The sequence below is a fragment of the Callionymus lyra genome, chromosome 7 (assembly GCF_982586985.1).
Source record: "Callionymus lyra chromosome 7, fCalLyr1.hap1.1, whole genome shotgun sequence".
Taxonomy (NCBI): domain Eukaryota; kingdom Metazoa; phylum Chordata; class Actinopteri; order Syngnathiformes; family Callionymidae; genus Callionymus; species Callionymus lyra.
Window position 1 is genome coordinate 26,420,747 of NC_141824.1, and position 18,596 is coordinate 26,439,342.

Sequence of the window (18,596 nt, forward strand, 5' to 3'; positions counted from 1 at the left end):
GAGCCTGACAAGTGACGATCAAGGAAGCGGGGTTCGGTACTCACTATTCTGATGAGCCAGTGCAGGGTGGAGGCGGCTGTGGAGTAGTGGGCGCTGTAGTGACACGGGGAGGCCTGGTCGCCCTCGCACGAGTCGTAACGCTCCGCGAAGAAGGCTGCACGCTTCGGATTGAGAGCGCCCACCGGCTGCAAGGACAAGACGGAGGGAAGTCATTCAAAGTTTTTAGAAAGTATTCACCGAACACTTCTGGTCATCTGTGGATTTTCAGTGAATATAACAGATTTTTTCTCACATTTCTACAAATTTTATAATTTAAATTCCATTGAAAAGATGCCAATTAAGGAGAGACACTCAAAAAAAGATAAAAAACTAACTTTGGATGAGGGATGTGACAATAAAATGGGAAGTTTCTTTTAAAATAAGAATATAAGCTACATTTGAGGCGGTAAGCCATGCTTACTTTGGTCGTAGGAAGCTAAAGTAACTTTGAAAGGGATGGTAAGTTCCATTCTACTCGCTACACTGGGAGCTGTGGTGATATTTCCCTGGAGTGTTTCCTGTCTGAGTTAAAAATGATTTCCTCTCGTCGAGGCTTCAATACAAGATGGATGGAGGTGTTGAGATGTTTTAAAGTGTCTTTTTGGACAAAGTTGAAGATAACGACCAGTGAATTCCAGTCGCTACATAAAAATGAACAAACAGTTTTCTCTATAACTCTAAAAAGGAACAGATTTGAATAATAATATCAACTCTTAGTCGACATGAGAGTGAGTAGAAAACGAGTGAAGTTTGTTATTTCTGTTTGTTGAGTTTAGTATCACTCGTCAGTTCAATGAGGTAAAGTTGCTGCTTCAACACAAGCAATTTTAATCACAAACAGAACAATACAGAAACAAATGAAATGTTCTGGCCGCACTGGACCATTTGGACACGTGAAAAAACAGAAACTACATATTTTGTGCCAAAGTCAACTTACTGGTTATTAAAGCAAATTGTTTTTAGAAACAGCTGTAAAAATATGCAGCTTAATATAGTCCAATCATGAGCAGCTGTAAAGCAGAACCACAGTAGAAGACGTTTCTGATGGTTGAGTAAAGATGTTTGATGTTAAACAACAGGCTTTAAGTAGTGGACAGGAAGGAAACGTCAGGTATAGCAAATTATTTTTATGCTTAAAATAAATATTGTCGATTCTAGAACCTTTCTACTTGAGTTTATTGTTGGGAAGTGCTATGTCAGTATTTTATGACAATTTTATGTTTAGTTAATGTCATTATTTGTTAAGTTGTACAAGAAAATTAATTTTCATGGGTAAATAACACAAACATAATGGTGAATAATAGGTTGACATAGAAAAAACTCACATGATCCTGTACCATATGCAGCACTGAAGTAGAAACAACTCCCTATTGATGATGGAATATCATCATGAAGCTTTTTAAAATCCTATATATATATTTTCGATTATTCAGCCATGCACTTTAAGGAATAACGTTCAAAATACTTTTATCACTATCCCTAATACACTAATATTGGACAATTATGAAACAAAAATATTTTTAATTTATCGTATAATTATGTGTTTTAAATTAAGCAGGATGGCTGTAGTAGGAGGATATTTATTTTCATTTTAAAACTTAAAATGGATCAAGTTCTGTTAAAAATATATACATTTTTTCAGGCAGAAAATGGTTGAATTTTATTTAGTTTTTCATGTAAACTTTTCTATTGTTTATGTAAGTAAAGTCTGGATCAAACAATAAAATATTCTTTAACACATAAACAATAAGTAAATATATTTCAACATGACAGGAAGGGGAAAGCAATCAGGTTTTCCAGCTGGCGGCTCCACCAAAGGGTATTATTTATTTTTCAAGTAGTTGGCAACCATAGTCTTAAAGACTCTTAAACAATACATCAAAACATGTGCCATCCAATAAATGTAAAGGAAATTGGTATATTTTAAAAGCACATTCTGACTCTAATGAAGAAACAACTGTAAGTTAAGGGACACACTCATCACTGAATCTTCATTTAAGTTAAGTGTACCTGGACTTGATTACATAAGTGGGTTGAATACCTTCATAAAATAACACAAAATGTAGTAAAGATTAGGAGTGTTAGAAAATATAAATTCACAATACTGTATCAGTATTCTACAGAACTATAGATTTTTTGTGGGGGATTTTAAACCATGTTTTATTTTCGTAATAGTTATTTTACATTTCAATAAAGTTTGTTTTATATAAATAAAATAATTTGTTAAAACCAAAATGTAATTCAAATATTCTCTGCGTTATTCTTTTTTTCTTTCATTTTTGTGTTGTAAATAAACTTCCATCCGCTAGATGGCAGTAGTCGTCACGTCCTTCGCAGCTAAAGGAATAATAAAATCCTGCGAGATCCTGGAGATGACTGAGGACGAGAGGATACAGTGAAGCTGAAGCTGATGTTTCAAAACAAATAGAAGCAGTAACGATCTCTTCTATTCTCCAAATTCTCTTTAAAGTCCTTACTGTGAGAATCCTTTTTTTATTTTGATGTGGCTTGTGAAATACTGAGCAGTGCTGCTTTCCAATGTCCTCGGAGCCTTTTGCCTTTTCATTCATCGCCACTTAAATGTTTCGCCTGCGTGTCTCTCTGCACAGCGTCAAGCTAACATGGGTTGACGGCGTCTCATATGTCCGGCCTTCAGAGCTGCGGTGGAACTAACTCAGTTTACCTGCTGACAGGAAGAAAGTTCATGACGGAGCGCCACATTGTGGGCGAAGATTTCTGATTACTTGCTTGTCCACACTTTTCCTGGTTCTGAACAGGCGGAGTGTCAGGAGGGAGCTGAGGGGGGGGACCGAGCGGCTTTACTCTGGGATTTGTCTGTCAAAGCCCATTATTCTCCGGCGCTCTGAAAGTTCCTGTAGCGCCGTCTTGGTTTGGAAATTTATGGGTTTACTGTGGCGCGCCTGATCACAATGTGATGGAGAGGTAGAGGTGAGTGTCTGCTGCTAAATGTTGGGAGTAATCTACGGGGATTAACCCTTGCTGACCTGATTGACCCCCAACAAGTCCTGAAGTTTTTCCCAGTCTGAGCAACAGGTTCGTATTTACTAGAGTTGACGAGCCGCACGCCTCTAAAGGGAGTCGTTTTTTTCGTGATTGGGTTCCTCAGAGGATGGACGGAGCTAAAGAAACAGATATGTTATCTTTCAGATTAAAAACAGGTAATGTTATTTTCTTCCTGAAGTCCAAGGTCAGCACTTGAAGAGAAAATGCTGACGCGAGGTGAAAGAGAGACCGTTGGCCTGGGTCACTGGCAGTCAGATTTTATTTTTACTCGCTCTCTCGTTTATACAAAACTGGTGTCTTAACACAGGAATCTGTGTTTTGAAAAAGTATGGCCACAGTGAAGATTTCAGAAATTGTTTTTTTTTCCCCAAGACTTATTTTATAAGGTTTGCCAGATCTCAAAAATAAACATAAAACCTGACCAAGAGAACGAAAATAAATCCAAAACATAACCGGCATTGTGCATAAGGGTTAAAAATAAGAAACAATAAAAACATTTTTTCAACCCATAATGTTTAAAATACACTCAATTATGGGGAAAACAACCGAAACTGGCAAAATTACTTTCAAAACCAAACACACTTCCTGCTAAAGTAGCCACTGCCACATATGTACTGTAGGTTAATGTAAAAGCTGAATGTTTTTTGAAAACTATTTTGGAAAGATATTTAGCTTTTCTAAATACATGAATATGTTTTTTAAAGTGGTATATAACTAGGAATACGTGGCAACACAAAATCTCAGAGGCTAGTTCAAGCATGTAGCATCTCTCTTTGCTAAAAGCAGCCTTACTTGAACTACCCTGTATTTTTGGGTCAGGATTTCAACTTTTCTAAAGGGGATTTATGTTTATATTATTTGAAGCCAACTATGTCCAAGGGGTGTGTAGTGGAATGAATCTGGAAGAGGAGGATGGACTGAGGTTCATTAATGAGGAGATAATGAAGATAGTTTGACGAGGGAGGACGTTCAAGCTAGTTCACCTCTGATGGGGAATGTCAAAATAACACTTTTACAATAGAAGAAGAGGATTAAGAGGTCTTCTTAATTTTTTTTCTAATGCCAGACATGTACCATCAGTTCTAACAATATATTACTCAAAACTTTATTTACAACCCGTCTTAACGATGTCTATTAAACGACTTTATTATGTTTTCTTTAAAGCGTCTCAGAGTCAAAGAGTCAATGAAGAACAGACTAAAGATTCCCGAAAGTGTGAGTCTACAGCCAGTAACTTCATACTTGGCCGGCGAGCTTCGTTATTTAACCACAACCTCCGTAATAACTTCAATATTGCAGTGACACCGTCGTCTCGCTGCTGGTTTCATATGTTCTTCAAAGCTACAAAGTGGCTCATTAAAGTCACGTTTGGGGCTCATTGAACTGCTCTCTCTGCATTTTCAATCACTGGGTTCAATACTCAGGCCCGGGAGGACCGTTGTGAGTCAATATTAATATACTCAGCTGAATCCGTTACAAAGACGGGGGGAGGGGAGGCTGCCATAGAAACCATTGGCTGCAGTTTTCCACCTGGAAGTTGCAGGTCAGAGGTCAACACTCAGCCCAAAATGTAACACGATTAACCAAATATGAAAAAAGGAAATTACATCCATGTCCTTATAAACAAGTCAACTCGTTTAGTCATCTGGTCATTTATATTGTGTGGCGCCGACCCACACACACACACACACACACACACACACACACACACACACACACACACACACACACACACACACACTCATCAAGTCCAGTTCATCATTATCGTTTCTCTTATAAAAGTGAGTTGGAGTCCACATCAATGAATGCACAAATGAGCGAGCGAAAGAGAAGTTTATTGAGATCTACAGGGATTTACGAGGTGATAATCGCCTCCAATGTGACGTCCCGGTCCAGCTGGACGGCGGTGCGAGCCGCACGACGTCTCACACGCCGTAAAAACCACCGCAGAGTGGAAGCGGAGGCTAGTTTGAGCTGAATGGAAGGTGGAGGTGAGACGTTTGCGAGAGCGAGGAGGGAGACGACAGGAGTGAAAAGAGACGAAACATACTTCGCTTATTTAACAATTAGAGCTTGAGCTTATTCAACAATTTCCCATGAAGACATTTTACCAATGTGGAGACAAAAGAAAAGCACTTCATGTTTTCGTTAAAATTCCAAAGTCAAATCAAGACAAAATGGAGTTTGGTTCCCATTAAATCAACTTCAAGGGTCTTTTTTTGCTAAAATAGAACTCAATTGGTGACTAAAAATTTTCCAAAGAAGTGAATGTATGTCTGTCTTTGATGGACCAGTGACCACGCCCTCATCTCCCATTCCAGTTTATCGTTATTTCGACAAAAACGTCATATAAATATTCTGCAAAAATGACATAAAAGTGATGCACATTTTTCATTATTTTGAATGGGTTAGAAAGACTATTAAAAGTGTGCAGATGGTGAATAAAACACAGAAGAGAGTCAACATGTTTTTGGGAAACAAAAGATAAACTACTTTGGAGATGTAGGCGTGGACAAATGTCAATGTTATTACGCATCACATTAATTATAATTTTGAATCGAGCCTGTCAACATAGTCATCATTGTTTCATCGTAAAGACCAAGATGACGATGTTTTGAAGTTATTACTAATCACTTACTACTGTTTTGAAGTCCCCCTCCTCTCAGCGAACGAGAGGTTACGAGAGCGGGCCCATTATGATATAATAACGGTCTTCAATTCTCCTCCAGCCAGCTGTAAACACGCCAAGCTTAGTTTATACGAGTCCCTTAAAGATAGAGACTTCTGGGATTGATGACGCGTAGTGACGAACCTCAATGATTGACCAATCACCTCAGAGTAGATGTAGTTGTGGTTAACAAGATTTTATCTGCAGAAAAACCAAGGATTTCAGTGGGTAGGGCTTAATCACATTTTCTAGTGTAAATATTTCAATGAAAAGAGAGTTTTGTACGAACAGACACTGATGATACAATAGAGTCCAAGATCTATTTAAGAGACACTTAAATCAACATAGTAGATGCTCTTAAACAGAAAAATAATTTAGATTTTCACACATTTCTTCAAACATAAGTATAAAAAAGAAACATCTCAAGACAGTTAATCCAGTCTGTGCAATTAAAATAATAATATTTGTTTCTTTAGACAATAGACTCAAACATGGACTGTGATGTGTACATTAAAAACAACAGACATTGTATTCTCTCTCCGCCGCAGTATCGTGTGAATAACACCAGGGAGAGTGTGTGACTGACTGATTTAATAAAACAAATTTGCACTTTCTTGTCATGTTGATGAGTTGAGTCAAACTCTGTTTCCATTCCCTCCACACAGAACAATCGCCCTCTTTTTTTAAGTGCCACGGCGCTCCATGAAAAACAACCAGTTGAGACAGCTCCACACCCGCTCCAATCCCAGCTCATTCCTGGGATCAGGCCTGACCCGGAGAAATATAGCAACACAACAGCCGTAAGAATGATCAAACTTGGACTCGTCCTCCGATTCAATCAGGATCATTCGGAGCGTCGCGCCCAGAGAGTCGGAGGAAATGAGCGCGGCTGTTGGTGAGTGAGGAGGCGCAGACGGCTTCCATTTGTTTGGTCATATCCCAGCAACTTCCCAGACGCATTTAATGTTTCAAAAGAGATTACATTTGAGCGTGTTGCCATGGCGCTCTGGCAGCAGCAGTCGTGGACACTTTTCCTCGCAGCAAGAGCAGCAGTCCGATACAATCAAGGCCCAGAAACTATGAAATAAAGCATCCAAACTACTAAATGAAACAGAAGTGAGCGTGAGGAAAAGTCCATGATTGGCTGTGTTTTGTCAGTGTTTTTTGTATTTGAGATCATCACCTTCACCACAGAGCTGACGATTCCAGTAAAACTTTCATACAGTGGTTTAACGAAACAACTCCTCATCCTACTCTGCTGTCGTTACAAATTCATCATCAAGACTGAATTATTTTTCAATCGTTAAACACTTTTTCTGACTGTGCAAACTTACATCCAGCTCAGACATTTTTAAAAGATAAATACATTTTGTTATGCGACTTTAATGTAGAATATAAATCACTATGTTGCCTTAAATAGAACAAGCAGCATTTTTCTCTTCCAACAATGGCTGTCAATCATGAAGTAACTCAACGGATCAACAGACCGAAAAGAAAACATACCAAAGAGCTGTTTTGTTCAGAACAATGACGTAGCTTTTGATGTCAGAACTCAAGTGGTTGTTATCAAGAAAATATCAAGACATAAGTTCTTAAATTGTACTCTTTTGAGACATTGATTCCACTTATCATTATATTTGTTCAAATAAATGTAGCTTTACTTCAAAATCAACGAGAAATTAAGGAAAAAAAGGGCGACAATAATTTATTAAATGACTGATATTACTTTTAACAACTGTAGAAATGAAAACAATGCCTTTTGTTTGGACAACAAGTTAACATTAGCAAACCTATTGTCATGTTTAACTTGGCGAACAAGCTGCCTCCATTACTAACATTTTTAGTCAAGCACCGACCTCTCATCGAGACCAGCCTCCTTAAATGTATCTCCAAACTTCTGACCTGCAACACTACAATACTTATTTACCAGACTTATTGTCTGATCTTCTTTGTGTCCCCTGTAGATAAAACACTGTTAAAATCACGTGATCATCCCTGACACTTATAATTCCTGCTTTGTGTTAAAGCCAATAATTAAAGAAAAAATCCCAGCATTACTGTCCTCTTTGCTTTTGTGCTCATGAGCCAACTTAATGTCATAAAAAGGAATATGAATGTCTTAAAGAAGGGAAGCTAACGGCTCATTAGCAACATTAACTGGTTCATTAGCTGTTAATCTGTGAAGACATTTAAATGTTAAGTCTAAGTAGAGAAAGAAAGTTTAGGTTCCAAATCAGAAAAAATAAAATTAAACCTTGTCATGCCTGCTTACAATGTATTGGAAGTTCATTTTTGAGTCAAAAAAATAAAATTATACCTGTTATATGTTGTTTAAAAAAGGAGGGACAGCAATTACATTTTCTCAGGTGCTAAATAATAAGTATGACAGTTGGAAGTGACAAAGAAAAACATCCATAATATAATGGAAAAAATCCCAATGAGTAATCATTCGGCAAGAGTGGCGAGGAAAAACTTTTAACAGGCAGAAACCTCAAGCAGAACATGGCTTCAGCTATGACTGGACCAAAAAGACAGGAGGAGGACAGAGAATAGTACAAGAAAGGAAGGGAAGCTAGAAAATATGTTGTTAAAAATGACTTTATATATTAAGAAATAAAATGAGAGTAGTAATAGATACAAAATAAAACTTTGCCCAGGACTTATATAGAGCATTCACTGAATTACTCATATACAATTATAAACTTTTCCTGTTTAATATGAACAATAAAAAATATGTCTTTGCATCATGGTTGTTATGAGGATACTATTGAAGTATTATTTACATTAATAATATTAACTACTTTCATCGGAGGACCATGAACCTGTTTATTATGCATATTTGTATTTATTAATTTATTTATATTGTATAGCCTTTTTTTCTTTATTAAAAATTAAATTTTAATTGTGTTTCTCTACGTCCAACTGAACCATCTTTTGTCCACCACTCTTCAGTTTGAGCAGCAAACATCTGCTTCATTCAACGTATTACACATCCAATGAGTTTCCATCAGACAATTAAGCAGCTATGAGGGAGATTTACTTCCACTATCTATCAAACACTTGTCACTCCATCAGCAAATAATCATTACCATCTAATCAAACAGTCCACTGCTTGAATGCATCTGACATCCAAATATGCACGTCTGCCTGTGGGCAACACTGGCGCGCCGGTCACAAATGACTGAACACTCAACCGGCAGCTAATGGTAGGTGTGTGCAGCAGAGGTGGAGGAGATTATTTGCTAAAACGCTCCCGCGGTTAAAACAATGCTGTCAATCATGTAGCAAACACCTGCGACTGACAAACAACCACCAGTGGTTCGGTGAGAAAGAACGACTCACAGGTACGTACGCTGGGCCTCGTGAGATAATTCCAGAATAATTGAGGCGTGTTATTGATGCTCAAGTTTGTGGTATTTAATTTGGTTTCAGTTGCACGACAGGATTTGCGCTCAGGAGAGATTAAAAATACGATCCATCAAAACACAGCTGACAGACTCGGAGAGTGACTGAAAACTTTATTAGAGCTGATTTGATTTGGCCACAATCTGATTAGTCCTGAAAGAAAACATGAAATAAGAAGACGATCAACTATATGATGAAAGAGAATGTCATGAATGTAAAAACATGACTTTAAATGTTTTTTTCCTTTTAAATAAATCAATAAGCAACGCATGTGTTTGTTGAATGTAGCCATTAGCATGATGATTGCTAATCGCCGGTTCATTTTGTAGTTGTAGTGATTCAGGTGTTTCTTCTCATCATATGAAGTCAAAGGTACCTTCCCTCTTCTTCCAAGAGAATACAAGGTTTTCAAGGTCAGCTGAGGAACATAATCAAGTCAGCATTGACTAGGTCTGACCCAGGGCATCCTCTCAGTTGCCCAGAATTCCCAAATATATACAGTATATATTGAAAACAACATGAACAAAAGAAGCACTTTGAGGACGTTTACACCGCCAAGGAGCTCATCAGTCATTATTGATATATATGTAATACTTATGGCATTAATACTGGAAACTGAACCCAGGTCGCAGAGGTGAACACACTAAACTCGGTCTGATTGTAGGCTGTCTTTTATGAAGTCGGGTTTCCAGTTCTTTGCTAGATCTGAATTGAGCCGTAAAAGCTATAAAAGTGAATGACAGATTCTTCAAAACCACCCTGGATCCATCCCATTATCAACATTTCTTTAGGGTTTTCCTAAAATATGTTATTTTTGAAATATACAAAGATAATAAACATTTTGATCGATCTAAAACTTTATAATAGATATTTAAGGGTAGGTTTAGAGTGCTATTTTTAGTGCTTGGTTCTGTTTATCTATTGCTTATGGTGTGTGTTATCTTATTTCATTCATTTATTCGGTAATAACGCCACAAAATATTTACTGAGACACCCATGAGTTAAATACAAAAATATAGTCACATTTTACAAAATCTTCTGTTGCAAAACTCATAATACTAGTCCTATAATACTAACTAAAAAATGTACTGCACTTGTGCTGAGACTGCTGGACGGACGAAGACAACACAATGTGGTGAAAAGTCAGTCAAAAAGCAGACGACCTGGAGCTGAACTTCACATAAGCGAGAGTACATAGTTATGTATTCATGTCTTTAGAGGTTGTTTTCTTATCAATAATTGAGAAACGGTGGAGGAGGGGTGAAGAGGAGCCTCGGCCCAACTTTTAGAGGGAAGCGCCGCAGGGTTTCAAGGACAACTGTCAGGAGACACGGTGTGTGAACTCATGCTAATGAAGGCAGCTCCGGCCTGTAAACAGCATGAGAGGATGTCACTGGAATACATTACAATACATATGTGACTCCCGAGGGCAGCAGGGTTGTACTCGGCTCAGCCCAGATCATCTCCCCGACACGCGCGGGTTTGTTAAGCCCAGCGTTTTACCTCACAGGCCCAGGAAGACACGCCGAGAGCAGCGACGGTTCGGTGGATTGGAGTTCACTGTTTTTACAGCAGAAATCGACTGATGAATTATTCAGAAACTATGGTTTATAATGAATTATTCCTTTGTTTGAAGAGTCACAACAGAATGGATTTAGAATAAATGTCGTTATTAAAAAGATGAATACAATTTGTATTTATTTACTTTAAATATAAATGACAATCTATTACTATTTAAGTCGACAGTAACATAATTTTTATTTTAATAATTAGGGAACAAAATGTAAACTCTAGTGTCCTTGGACAGTACAAAACCATAAACAGGTTTATTATTGTTTATATGTGTGTGTTTGTTATTCGAGTGTATGCTGAGGACCAACACTTAAAAAAGTTAACCATGAATTATTTAACAGTTTTTTGCCAAAGACTTTAAAAGTGTTGTAGCATCTGTGTGTGAGTGCTCGTCTTTCTTTATCTGTAGATGGACCGACAACCTTTCCAGGGTGTCCCTCCTCCAGCCCACATATCGCTAAGATAGTGTCCCACACTATAAAATGAAGAAATAATCCAAAAAAAAGTCCAAGATGATTTAAGTAAGAAGTTTTAAATATAAATAAAAATCCAGATCACCATGAGATCAATATCTATTTCAGCATTTGAAATTCCATTATAATTTTACTCCACAACTCGTCCGCACAACACAGGTAAGAAAGGTTGACAAAAAAGTGATATAACCCTCATAAAATGACTGGATCTAGATAGTAATCGAGAAAATTGTATATATAAAAAAATCATTTTGAAACCCTTTTTCATTTGTTTCCGAGTTACTTTGATGATCACAAAGCCGTCCAGAAAAAGCACATCAAAAGGACACTAAATATGGTTGATGGTTAGATAACTTCAGATTTGAATTCTCATCCCTCAAGGTTGATCGAGTGGGTCGTAGCAGCATTGTAATATAGGTCGGAGGTCAAAGAGGCATCACGCTGTGCAGAGTTCTGCTAACTCTGCCAAATCAGAGGAGCTCAGACACCATGACATGAATGCCCCGCAACCCTGGGAGAAAAGTTCAGCCTATGTTTGCTCTGTCTTTGACTGAAGGGGAAAGGCGGCAGATTAGTCCAGCTCTGAAGCAGCCTGGTTTTCTGGTTTTCCAACCCCCCCCCCTTTCTCTCTCTCTTTCTTTCTTTCTCTTCTTCTATCTTTCTCACTGCACTGCAGCTCACTGACCTGAAAACAGTCACATTCCTGTCTGTTCTCTCTCTACACGACTCACTTGTTCTCCTCGGTCGCAGACAGTCTGACTAAGAACGTCAATTAGTCGCCTCAGTTCTCATCAGGTTGCATCAATCCAGTGCTTTAGTGCGCACGTGTCGCAGTGGGCTGAAGAAGTTTCCAACAAAGTAGAGTTTTAATCTTCACACCTCATATAAAATCCAATATATTCTGTGTTTCACGTTAAATACCTCTTTTATTTTTTAGAGAATGTGAGAAATGAACCAGGAAAATAGAATTGAACGACAGTAGCTAATGTTGGAGTGACTGATCTTAGAGACCAGTGACTCCTGAGACGTCAAGACTCTTGTTACAATCACCAAAACTCAAAATAGAAAGCTTTAGACTAGTGAAATTGTGTAAAACACAAACGCATGAGAGTCATGTTGCAGAAAAACAAGTCCAGGGCTCTTGCTGAGTCAGCGTTAAATTAGGATGCATTTTTCACACACTTAAGGTTTACTTTTTTGCAGGTCGTGCCAGTTTATTATTCCTTTTTTATCTGATGTTCCGTCAGTGAATATAATGCCTACATTAAACCGATCTAAAAGGTTGGGGACTCCTGATTTGGTTTAGTCAAACTCAAATATGGTCTCCAGAATCATGCATGTGGCTACTTTATAATTAGATAAAATAGATAGATTTTAATAGCGTAACCTATAAAGGTGTTTATGTTTGAAATAAGAAAATGAACATTGTAAATATCATACTGGGATCTCAGTAAGAGTTAGACTATTAGATTAAATGGGAATTCTATTGGAGGGTTTGATGAACACAAAGATTATTCAGCTTGTTTGAGCCTCGGCAAATTAAAATAAAATATCATTATCCAATTAACACTCATACGTACTGTTGAAGACAGTTTGGTAAATATATTTATTTTTTCAGGCCAAAACTGGATTGATTTTGATGGTTTCCTGGCCACTCATGTGATTGAGTTTGACACGCCTGCTTCAGCTACAATAACCGTGTCAAGCTGTAAGTGCAGAACAATCTTCGGCGTACCTTGGAGAGATCTCTGAAGTTCCCCGGCAGAGTCAAGTCCAGCTCCTCGGAATCGTAGTTGGAAAGGACCCATGGAAAGACGGGGTACTGGTTCAGGTCATTGTATGTTCTCCCTGGACACACGGAGCAGACAGAAGCGATGAAGGTTTAGACAGGGAGCACGAGGTTGAGCGGAGGGCAGGGTACACTCTAGGCTTCCATTACTTTGGGGGATCAGCGTGCAACATTCCAACGAGCCCCCTGATCTCAGAGCCCTCAATCAGACGCACTTCCTGTCTCAGACATACTAATATCTGGCTCTGCTACATGAGAGTGTTTTCTGTGCTCCTCGTGACTCTGCCTGCTGAGAATACTCCATCACCGAGACTTCCACGGGCCCAGAGGAGGCCTTCGCCGTACAGGAACCTGAAGTGTTTTAAGTTCAGAGGAATCATCGGGGGCCATGACTTCATGCTTCAGGAGTCGCCGCTCAAAGACTACACTGATTAGCCAAACAGCACTTTGGCAGCTGGAATGTATTTTTCAGTGGTCCAGATAAGAGCGTGATGGAAATGGAGTGGCGTACAATGTTAGGTACACTCTATTATGTCTTGTGAGGATGAAAGGACGTGAGGTGAGCTCATGTTGGCCGCTGCACTGGAGGTGTTCGCGGTCAGAGACGTGGTGTCAAAGGGACATTTTGGCAATTCAACGTTTTCATTTAGGCTGTCAAAACAAAGAAGCGGTTTAAGTTACTCAAGATCTAAAAATACGGTTCTGAAACGACAATAACAGGCATTAGAATGGTCATCAGTAATTTAAATTCAACTTGTAATATATTTGACCTTTTTAGTTCATTTAATCTCTATTATAATTTACATAGACTCATTATTTTAAATTCTGAAAATTCCAGATGCACATGATCTGCAAAGCACTGTAGCTCTTTGATAGTGAATCTTATCTAATAACTTTATCTGCAAGTAAAGAGCAGCAACTGTGCTTTTATTGGTCGGTGAACACATTTTAATTGTTTCTAAAGACAGAAAAAAAGTGCTTTCCAAAGACATGTGTTAAAAGAAATGTTTGATGATTGTAAAACACACACAGCTACAGCAATGAGTTCACTGAGAGGGGGTGAGAAACGGATTGTGTGGAAACATGATAAGAGCGTCCGGTGGAAAGTGTTTAATTAGTTAGAAAATTGGTTTAATTTTAGTTAGAAGACTGGTTGGGCCGTATTGCCTCAATGAGATTCAGGATGTGTTTCTACCACAGCAGCTAAAAACACCTGGACACTGACTTATCAGTAACTAGAAAAAGTAAATAATGAAACTCAGAGATTGAAATGTCATTATTGTAAATAGTTGATTTTCTGCCAATCTGAATAAACTCAAATAACCTAATGTAGATATGAGGATGTTCAACCTAAAGTGTAACTAATGTATTGATTTAAGTGATTCTAAAATTGATCGTGGACCTCTATTCTACTCATCAGTATGTCTCAGTTTGTACAAAACTGATTCAATCCTGTTAACCATAACCACACCCACTGTGCTTTGATTGGTCAAACATCAGGGTTCATCTCTGCGCTTTATCAATCAAGGAAGTCTTCACCTCCATGGGACTTATTGTATAAACAAAGTGGCTGGTGATTACAGGTGGCTGGAGAAGTAAAGGACATTATTACATCATAATGGACTTCGCTTTCGTAACCTATTGTTCGCTGAAATTTCAGACAGCGGGAGAACTTTATAAAGTAAAACGTTCAAAACATGATGAGGAACTTACTGCATCCTTGAAAGGAAGACTTCAACATTTGAAACTTGTGAGGTGATCAGGAGAGTTGTGTTTTCAAATTGGTTGCCCTTTAAGGGATACGATTAGATTAGATATTACATTTTTGATCCCTTGGGAAAAATCCTTTGGGAAATTAACATTAAGAAATCTTAATTCATCTACAGATATTTATAGCTTTTTATATTTCCACGTCTCTCAGATGTCTCGAAGTTTTGGATTCGACTAAATATCCTTGAATAAAAGAAATGGTGTGGAGTTTTAATTGATGCTACTTCCTGCCTGTTGTGTGACAGGTTGTCAGTTGACGCGGCGGGTTCAACCAAATCACCGGAGTGATAACAGCTGATGTCTCTGTCGGCGGAGTGGCCGGGGTCTTTTGGAAGCGGCAAAGCATCATTATCGGTGTTGCCTTCACAGAGCAGCCAGACAAGTGTGGAGGATAATTTGGAAGATGGCGAGGAGACTCGGTGGAGGTTTGAGTAGCGGAGTGGGGGAGGAGGGCAAGATGTTAATAACGGTGGAATGGTGTTTAATTAGAAGACCACTTCCCGTTCGCACCTCTTCTCAGCACTTCATCCCTCGCACGTCTGCCGCCCCTGCGCCACATTCTGACATCCCCGTCAGCCGGGGTCATTAGCGAGGATTTTTAATGAATTTCTGCATGTTTTTCTGTCTGCCTTACATCTAATTAGCTGACAATAATGTATCGAACTCCGACGCGGCTAACTATAAATATGCATGAATATGCAGCGCCAGCGAGGATGACACCTTTCACGGCGGAGGAGCGTGCAGCGGCTCTCGCCTTTTCCTGTTCGTTGCGCTTGAGATCAGAGTCGACAACAGACTGCGTGAACGCACTTGTGTGCCCTCAAACAGCCCGGCACTAATTATCCAGAAAAAGTCTGCTGCTGCTCTTTGCTTCAAACATCAGGTTCCTCTGAGCGCGAGATCGTTGGCGATGAGCACCACTTAAGGAGACCACAGCTTCTCCGACAAACAGGGCAATATCTGAGGAGCATTATGGTATGTTTCGACGGCGCAGACACATCAAGTTCATTGATCGGGATTGCTCAACCTAAACCTACCCGAGTTTTACACGGATAACACATTACAAGACTTTCACAGCTTATGAATTTCACCCAGGGATGGAGGAAAACAAATCCAGATCCATCTGCGTAAGTGACGGCTGCGATCCAAATTAAGAGCTTGCAGACTCGCTGGGGAATCGCGGCGCCGAGCGCTGATAATGAGACGTACCTGCTATGGTGTTGAGGAACATCAGGTACTCAAAGTTGGAAATCTCTCTCCGCTGCCAGCGCTGGGTCATGTTTGAAGATTTGAAAAGCTGCCGGGGGGTGGCCAGGGAGATACGCCTGGGGAGACATTTGGATCATAAATGAGCAAAACATTCCATCAAAAACATGAAAATATATATAGAACAGAGCTGGTTTAAAGTTGCTGCAGAGAACTTTTTTCAAAGTTACACATTTGTGGAGGCGCATTTCCACGACTACTATTTTTTCTTTCAGTGAAACATTCAAAGTCTGAATTTAATATGCATTTAAAGCAGAGCTGATATAGATGTGTCATCAGGATGAAGATATTGAAGTTATCTTGGGACCTTTCAGAGGGACTTTATTGACAAAATTAGAGAGGAGAGACAGTGTTGGACCAAGAATGTTGGAGATTGAAATACAAAGAAAAGGAGGACGAGAAATACAACCAATGAGGTGCATAGATGTGGTACTGGAGGACATGAATACCATGAGTATGGACGAAGGAACAATACGATTAGAAGATGAGATGTGCCTTTGTTACACTGTAGTTAATGACACAACTGTACTTATTCCAAGAAGAGGTTGAACAGGTAACAAGGTAGACTGTGTTCTGAGGTGATGTGTGTCGATCTGAGACAACAGGAGGAGATCATCGTAGGATGATGCTAGAGGTGAGAGCCTCACAGGCTAGAGGATGTAGGTGGCTCGGCAGAAGAAAGCGTCTGCAGTGGAGATATACATGGAGGTCCTGCCACTGAGGATTGTCCCGAGCTGTCTTTTCATGAACCTATTTCAACACAGCGATATAGTCTTCCAAAGAAATCACCTGAATTTGGACAAATCTTTAATATAGCTGGAGAAGGTTTTTCAGATTGAATTTAATATTGAAATCATCCAGTTCAGTTCCAGGTCATCCAGTTCGTACATTAACTTTGTTATAAATGTGCATCTAAAAAAATGTAGGTTTTCTTTTGCTCAATATATAATAATAATTGGATATGACCATAATAGGTAATAGTAGGTTATATTATATTATATACCATATTTCCGTGTTGTGTTCACATGGAACAAAGGAGTTCTCAAGGTTATTGTCCCCAAAAAACACATTTTAATGGAAACTTTTTTGAATTTGGTTGAAGTTTTTGAAATATGACTCTAATTTGAACAAGAGCAGCTAATGTTGGGACTTATCTTAGAAACCAGTGATATGATGTCATCACCATCAGCATCATCAAAATAATTGATATCATTTCTGTTAGTTTGATTATTATCGTCTTGATTATTCATTCGCTGTGGAAACTTGTGCAACTGAAGTGGTGTCAGGGCAGCTATTGGTATTATTGATAATGACTAATCTTTTCCCCGCACTGGGGTCAAGTTTGTTCTATGTCCCTCAATTTCAGACATCTCTGAATAAATCATAAATCCATTCACTCTATAAGATTTTCCCAGCACATGTCCACGTGAATTTAAAATGTTATAAAGAAAGTTGCGACTCTAAGGGCAAAGTGCGTCTTCAATTCAAGTCCACTAATGAAGCGCTGAGGTTTATTTACACAGGACTGAAGGGACTGTTTGTTTAGCAGCTGTGTATAAATAGGCCTGTTAGCGCCGAGCGTCTTCTGGGAATGTGGGATTTTCTCAGTGGTCAGTGGCCTGGCTGTCGGCCGGCCACAGAGTATTCTGTCAGAGAATTAGGTCAGTTCAGTCCAGGTCAGTGCACTTCCACTTCATTGAGCGAAGCATTAGGACTTCAAATGCTGCAGACACACAGGCCCTCGACACAGGCCCACAAAAGAAAACAAGAGACGTTCACTTGTACCCACCGAGCCTGTGGAAGTCCATAGCTGGTTCCCACTCCGACACGAGGTAGACTGTGGACCACCTTCTTCACCGTGGCCTGGTCGGGGAGGTTGAACATCACGGAGGCTGTGGACGGTCAGACATGTGATGGCTCTCCAGAGACTTCACACTTTACTGCTTCTGCTTACTCACTTCTGTTGGCCATGAAGACCTCGATAGCCGTGTTCTGCAGGAGGTGACGCCGGGTGAAGACAGCCCGGATTTCACTGAACATCCACTTTCCGTGTAGGCCCTCGGTGTAGACCAGAATCTAAGACAACACAGAGGAGAATTGTTTCAAGGTAAATCACCCTCATATCAATAGGATAATTGTTTATCTAATTACATAGAACTATTATGTAGTCTGATGGAGCTTCATGAAGCAGTGTCATTATTTTAAGAGTCCACTAGATGGCGGTCTCTGGACTATTTTCCTTGTTTTTAACAACTTCTTATGAAACATCTCATCATTTTTAAACTGATGGCGCCACCTACAGACCTCTAAACAACATGACACTGTTTCATGAAGCTTCATCAGTCCATCACTACTATTATGTACCAAAGACAAAGTGTGAGTTTTCTGACATGCTATTCCAAAGACTAGGTGCTGTCGAGGAAATTCAGGAAAATCTTGAGAGACAACCAACATTAACCCACAACAAGATCTGCCTGCCCTGAAGGTGGACTGTCTTCAGATATCTAGGAAATCTTCAAGTCAGTTTTCTCAGGTAACCAGGGAGCCGGTGCAGAATGGCTAAAAGTAGGGTTAGAGGCCTTGCTGTCAA

The 18,596-nt window shown here is 39.3% G+C and overlaps 1 protein-coding gene across 1 annotated transcript in view; it reads right to left on the reverse strand.

The window, feature by feature from the left end:
• Nucleotides 1-18,596, reverse strand: part of nbeab (neurobeachin b) — a 259,858-nt gene that overhangs the window by 27,467 nt on the left and 213,795 nt on the right. The window contains exons 40-44 of the mRNA XM_087795938.1: nucleotides 17,965-18,082; nucleotides 17,796-17,898; nucleotides 15,950-16,065; nucleotides 12,917-13,029; nucleotides 45-185 (exon numbers count right to left, since the gene is read on the reverse strand). Of these exons, the coding sequence (XP_087652064.1) occupies nucleotides 45-185; nucleotides 12,917-13,029; nucleotides 15,950-16,065; nucleotides 17,796-17,898; nucleotides 17,965-18,082 (591 nt within the window). The remainder of the gene's footprint in view (nucleotides 1-44; nucleotides 186-12,916; nucleotides 13,030-15,949; nucleotides 16,066-17,795; nucleotides 17,899-17,964; nucleotides 18,083-18,596) is intronic.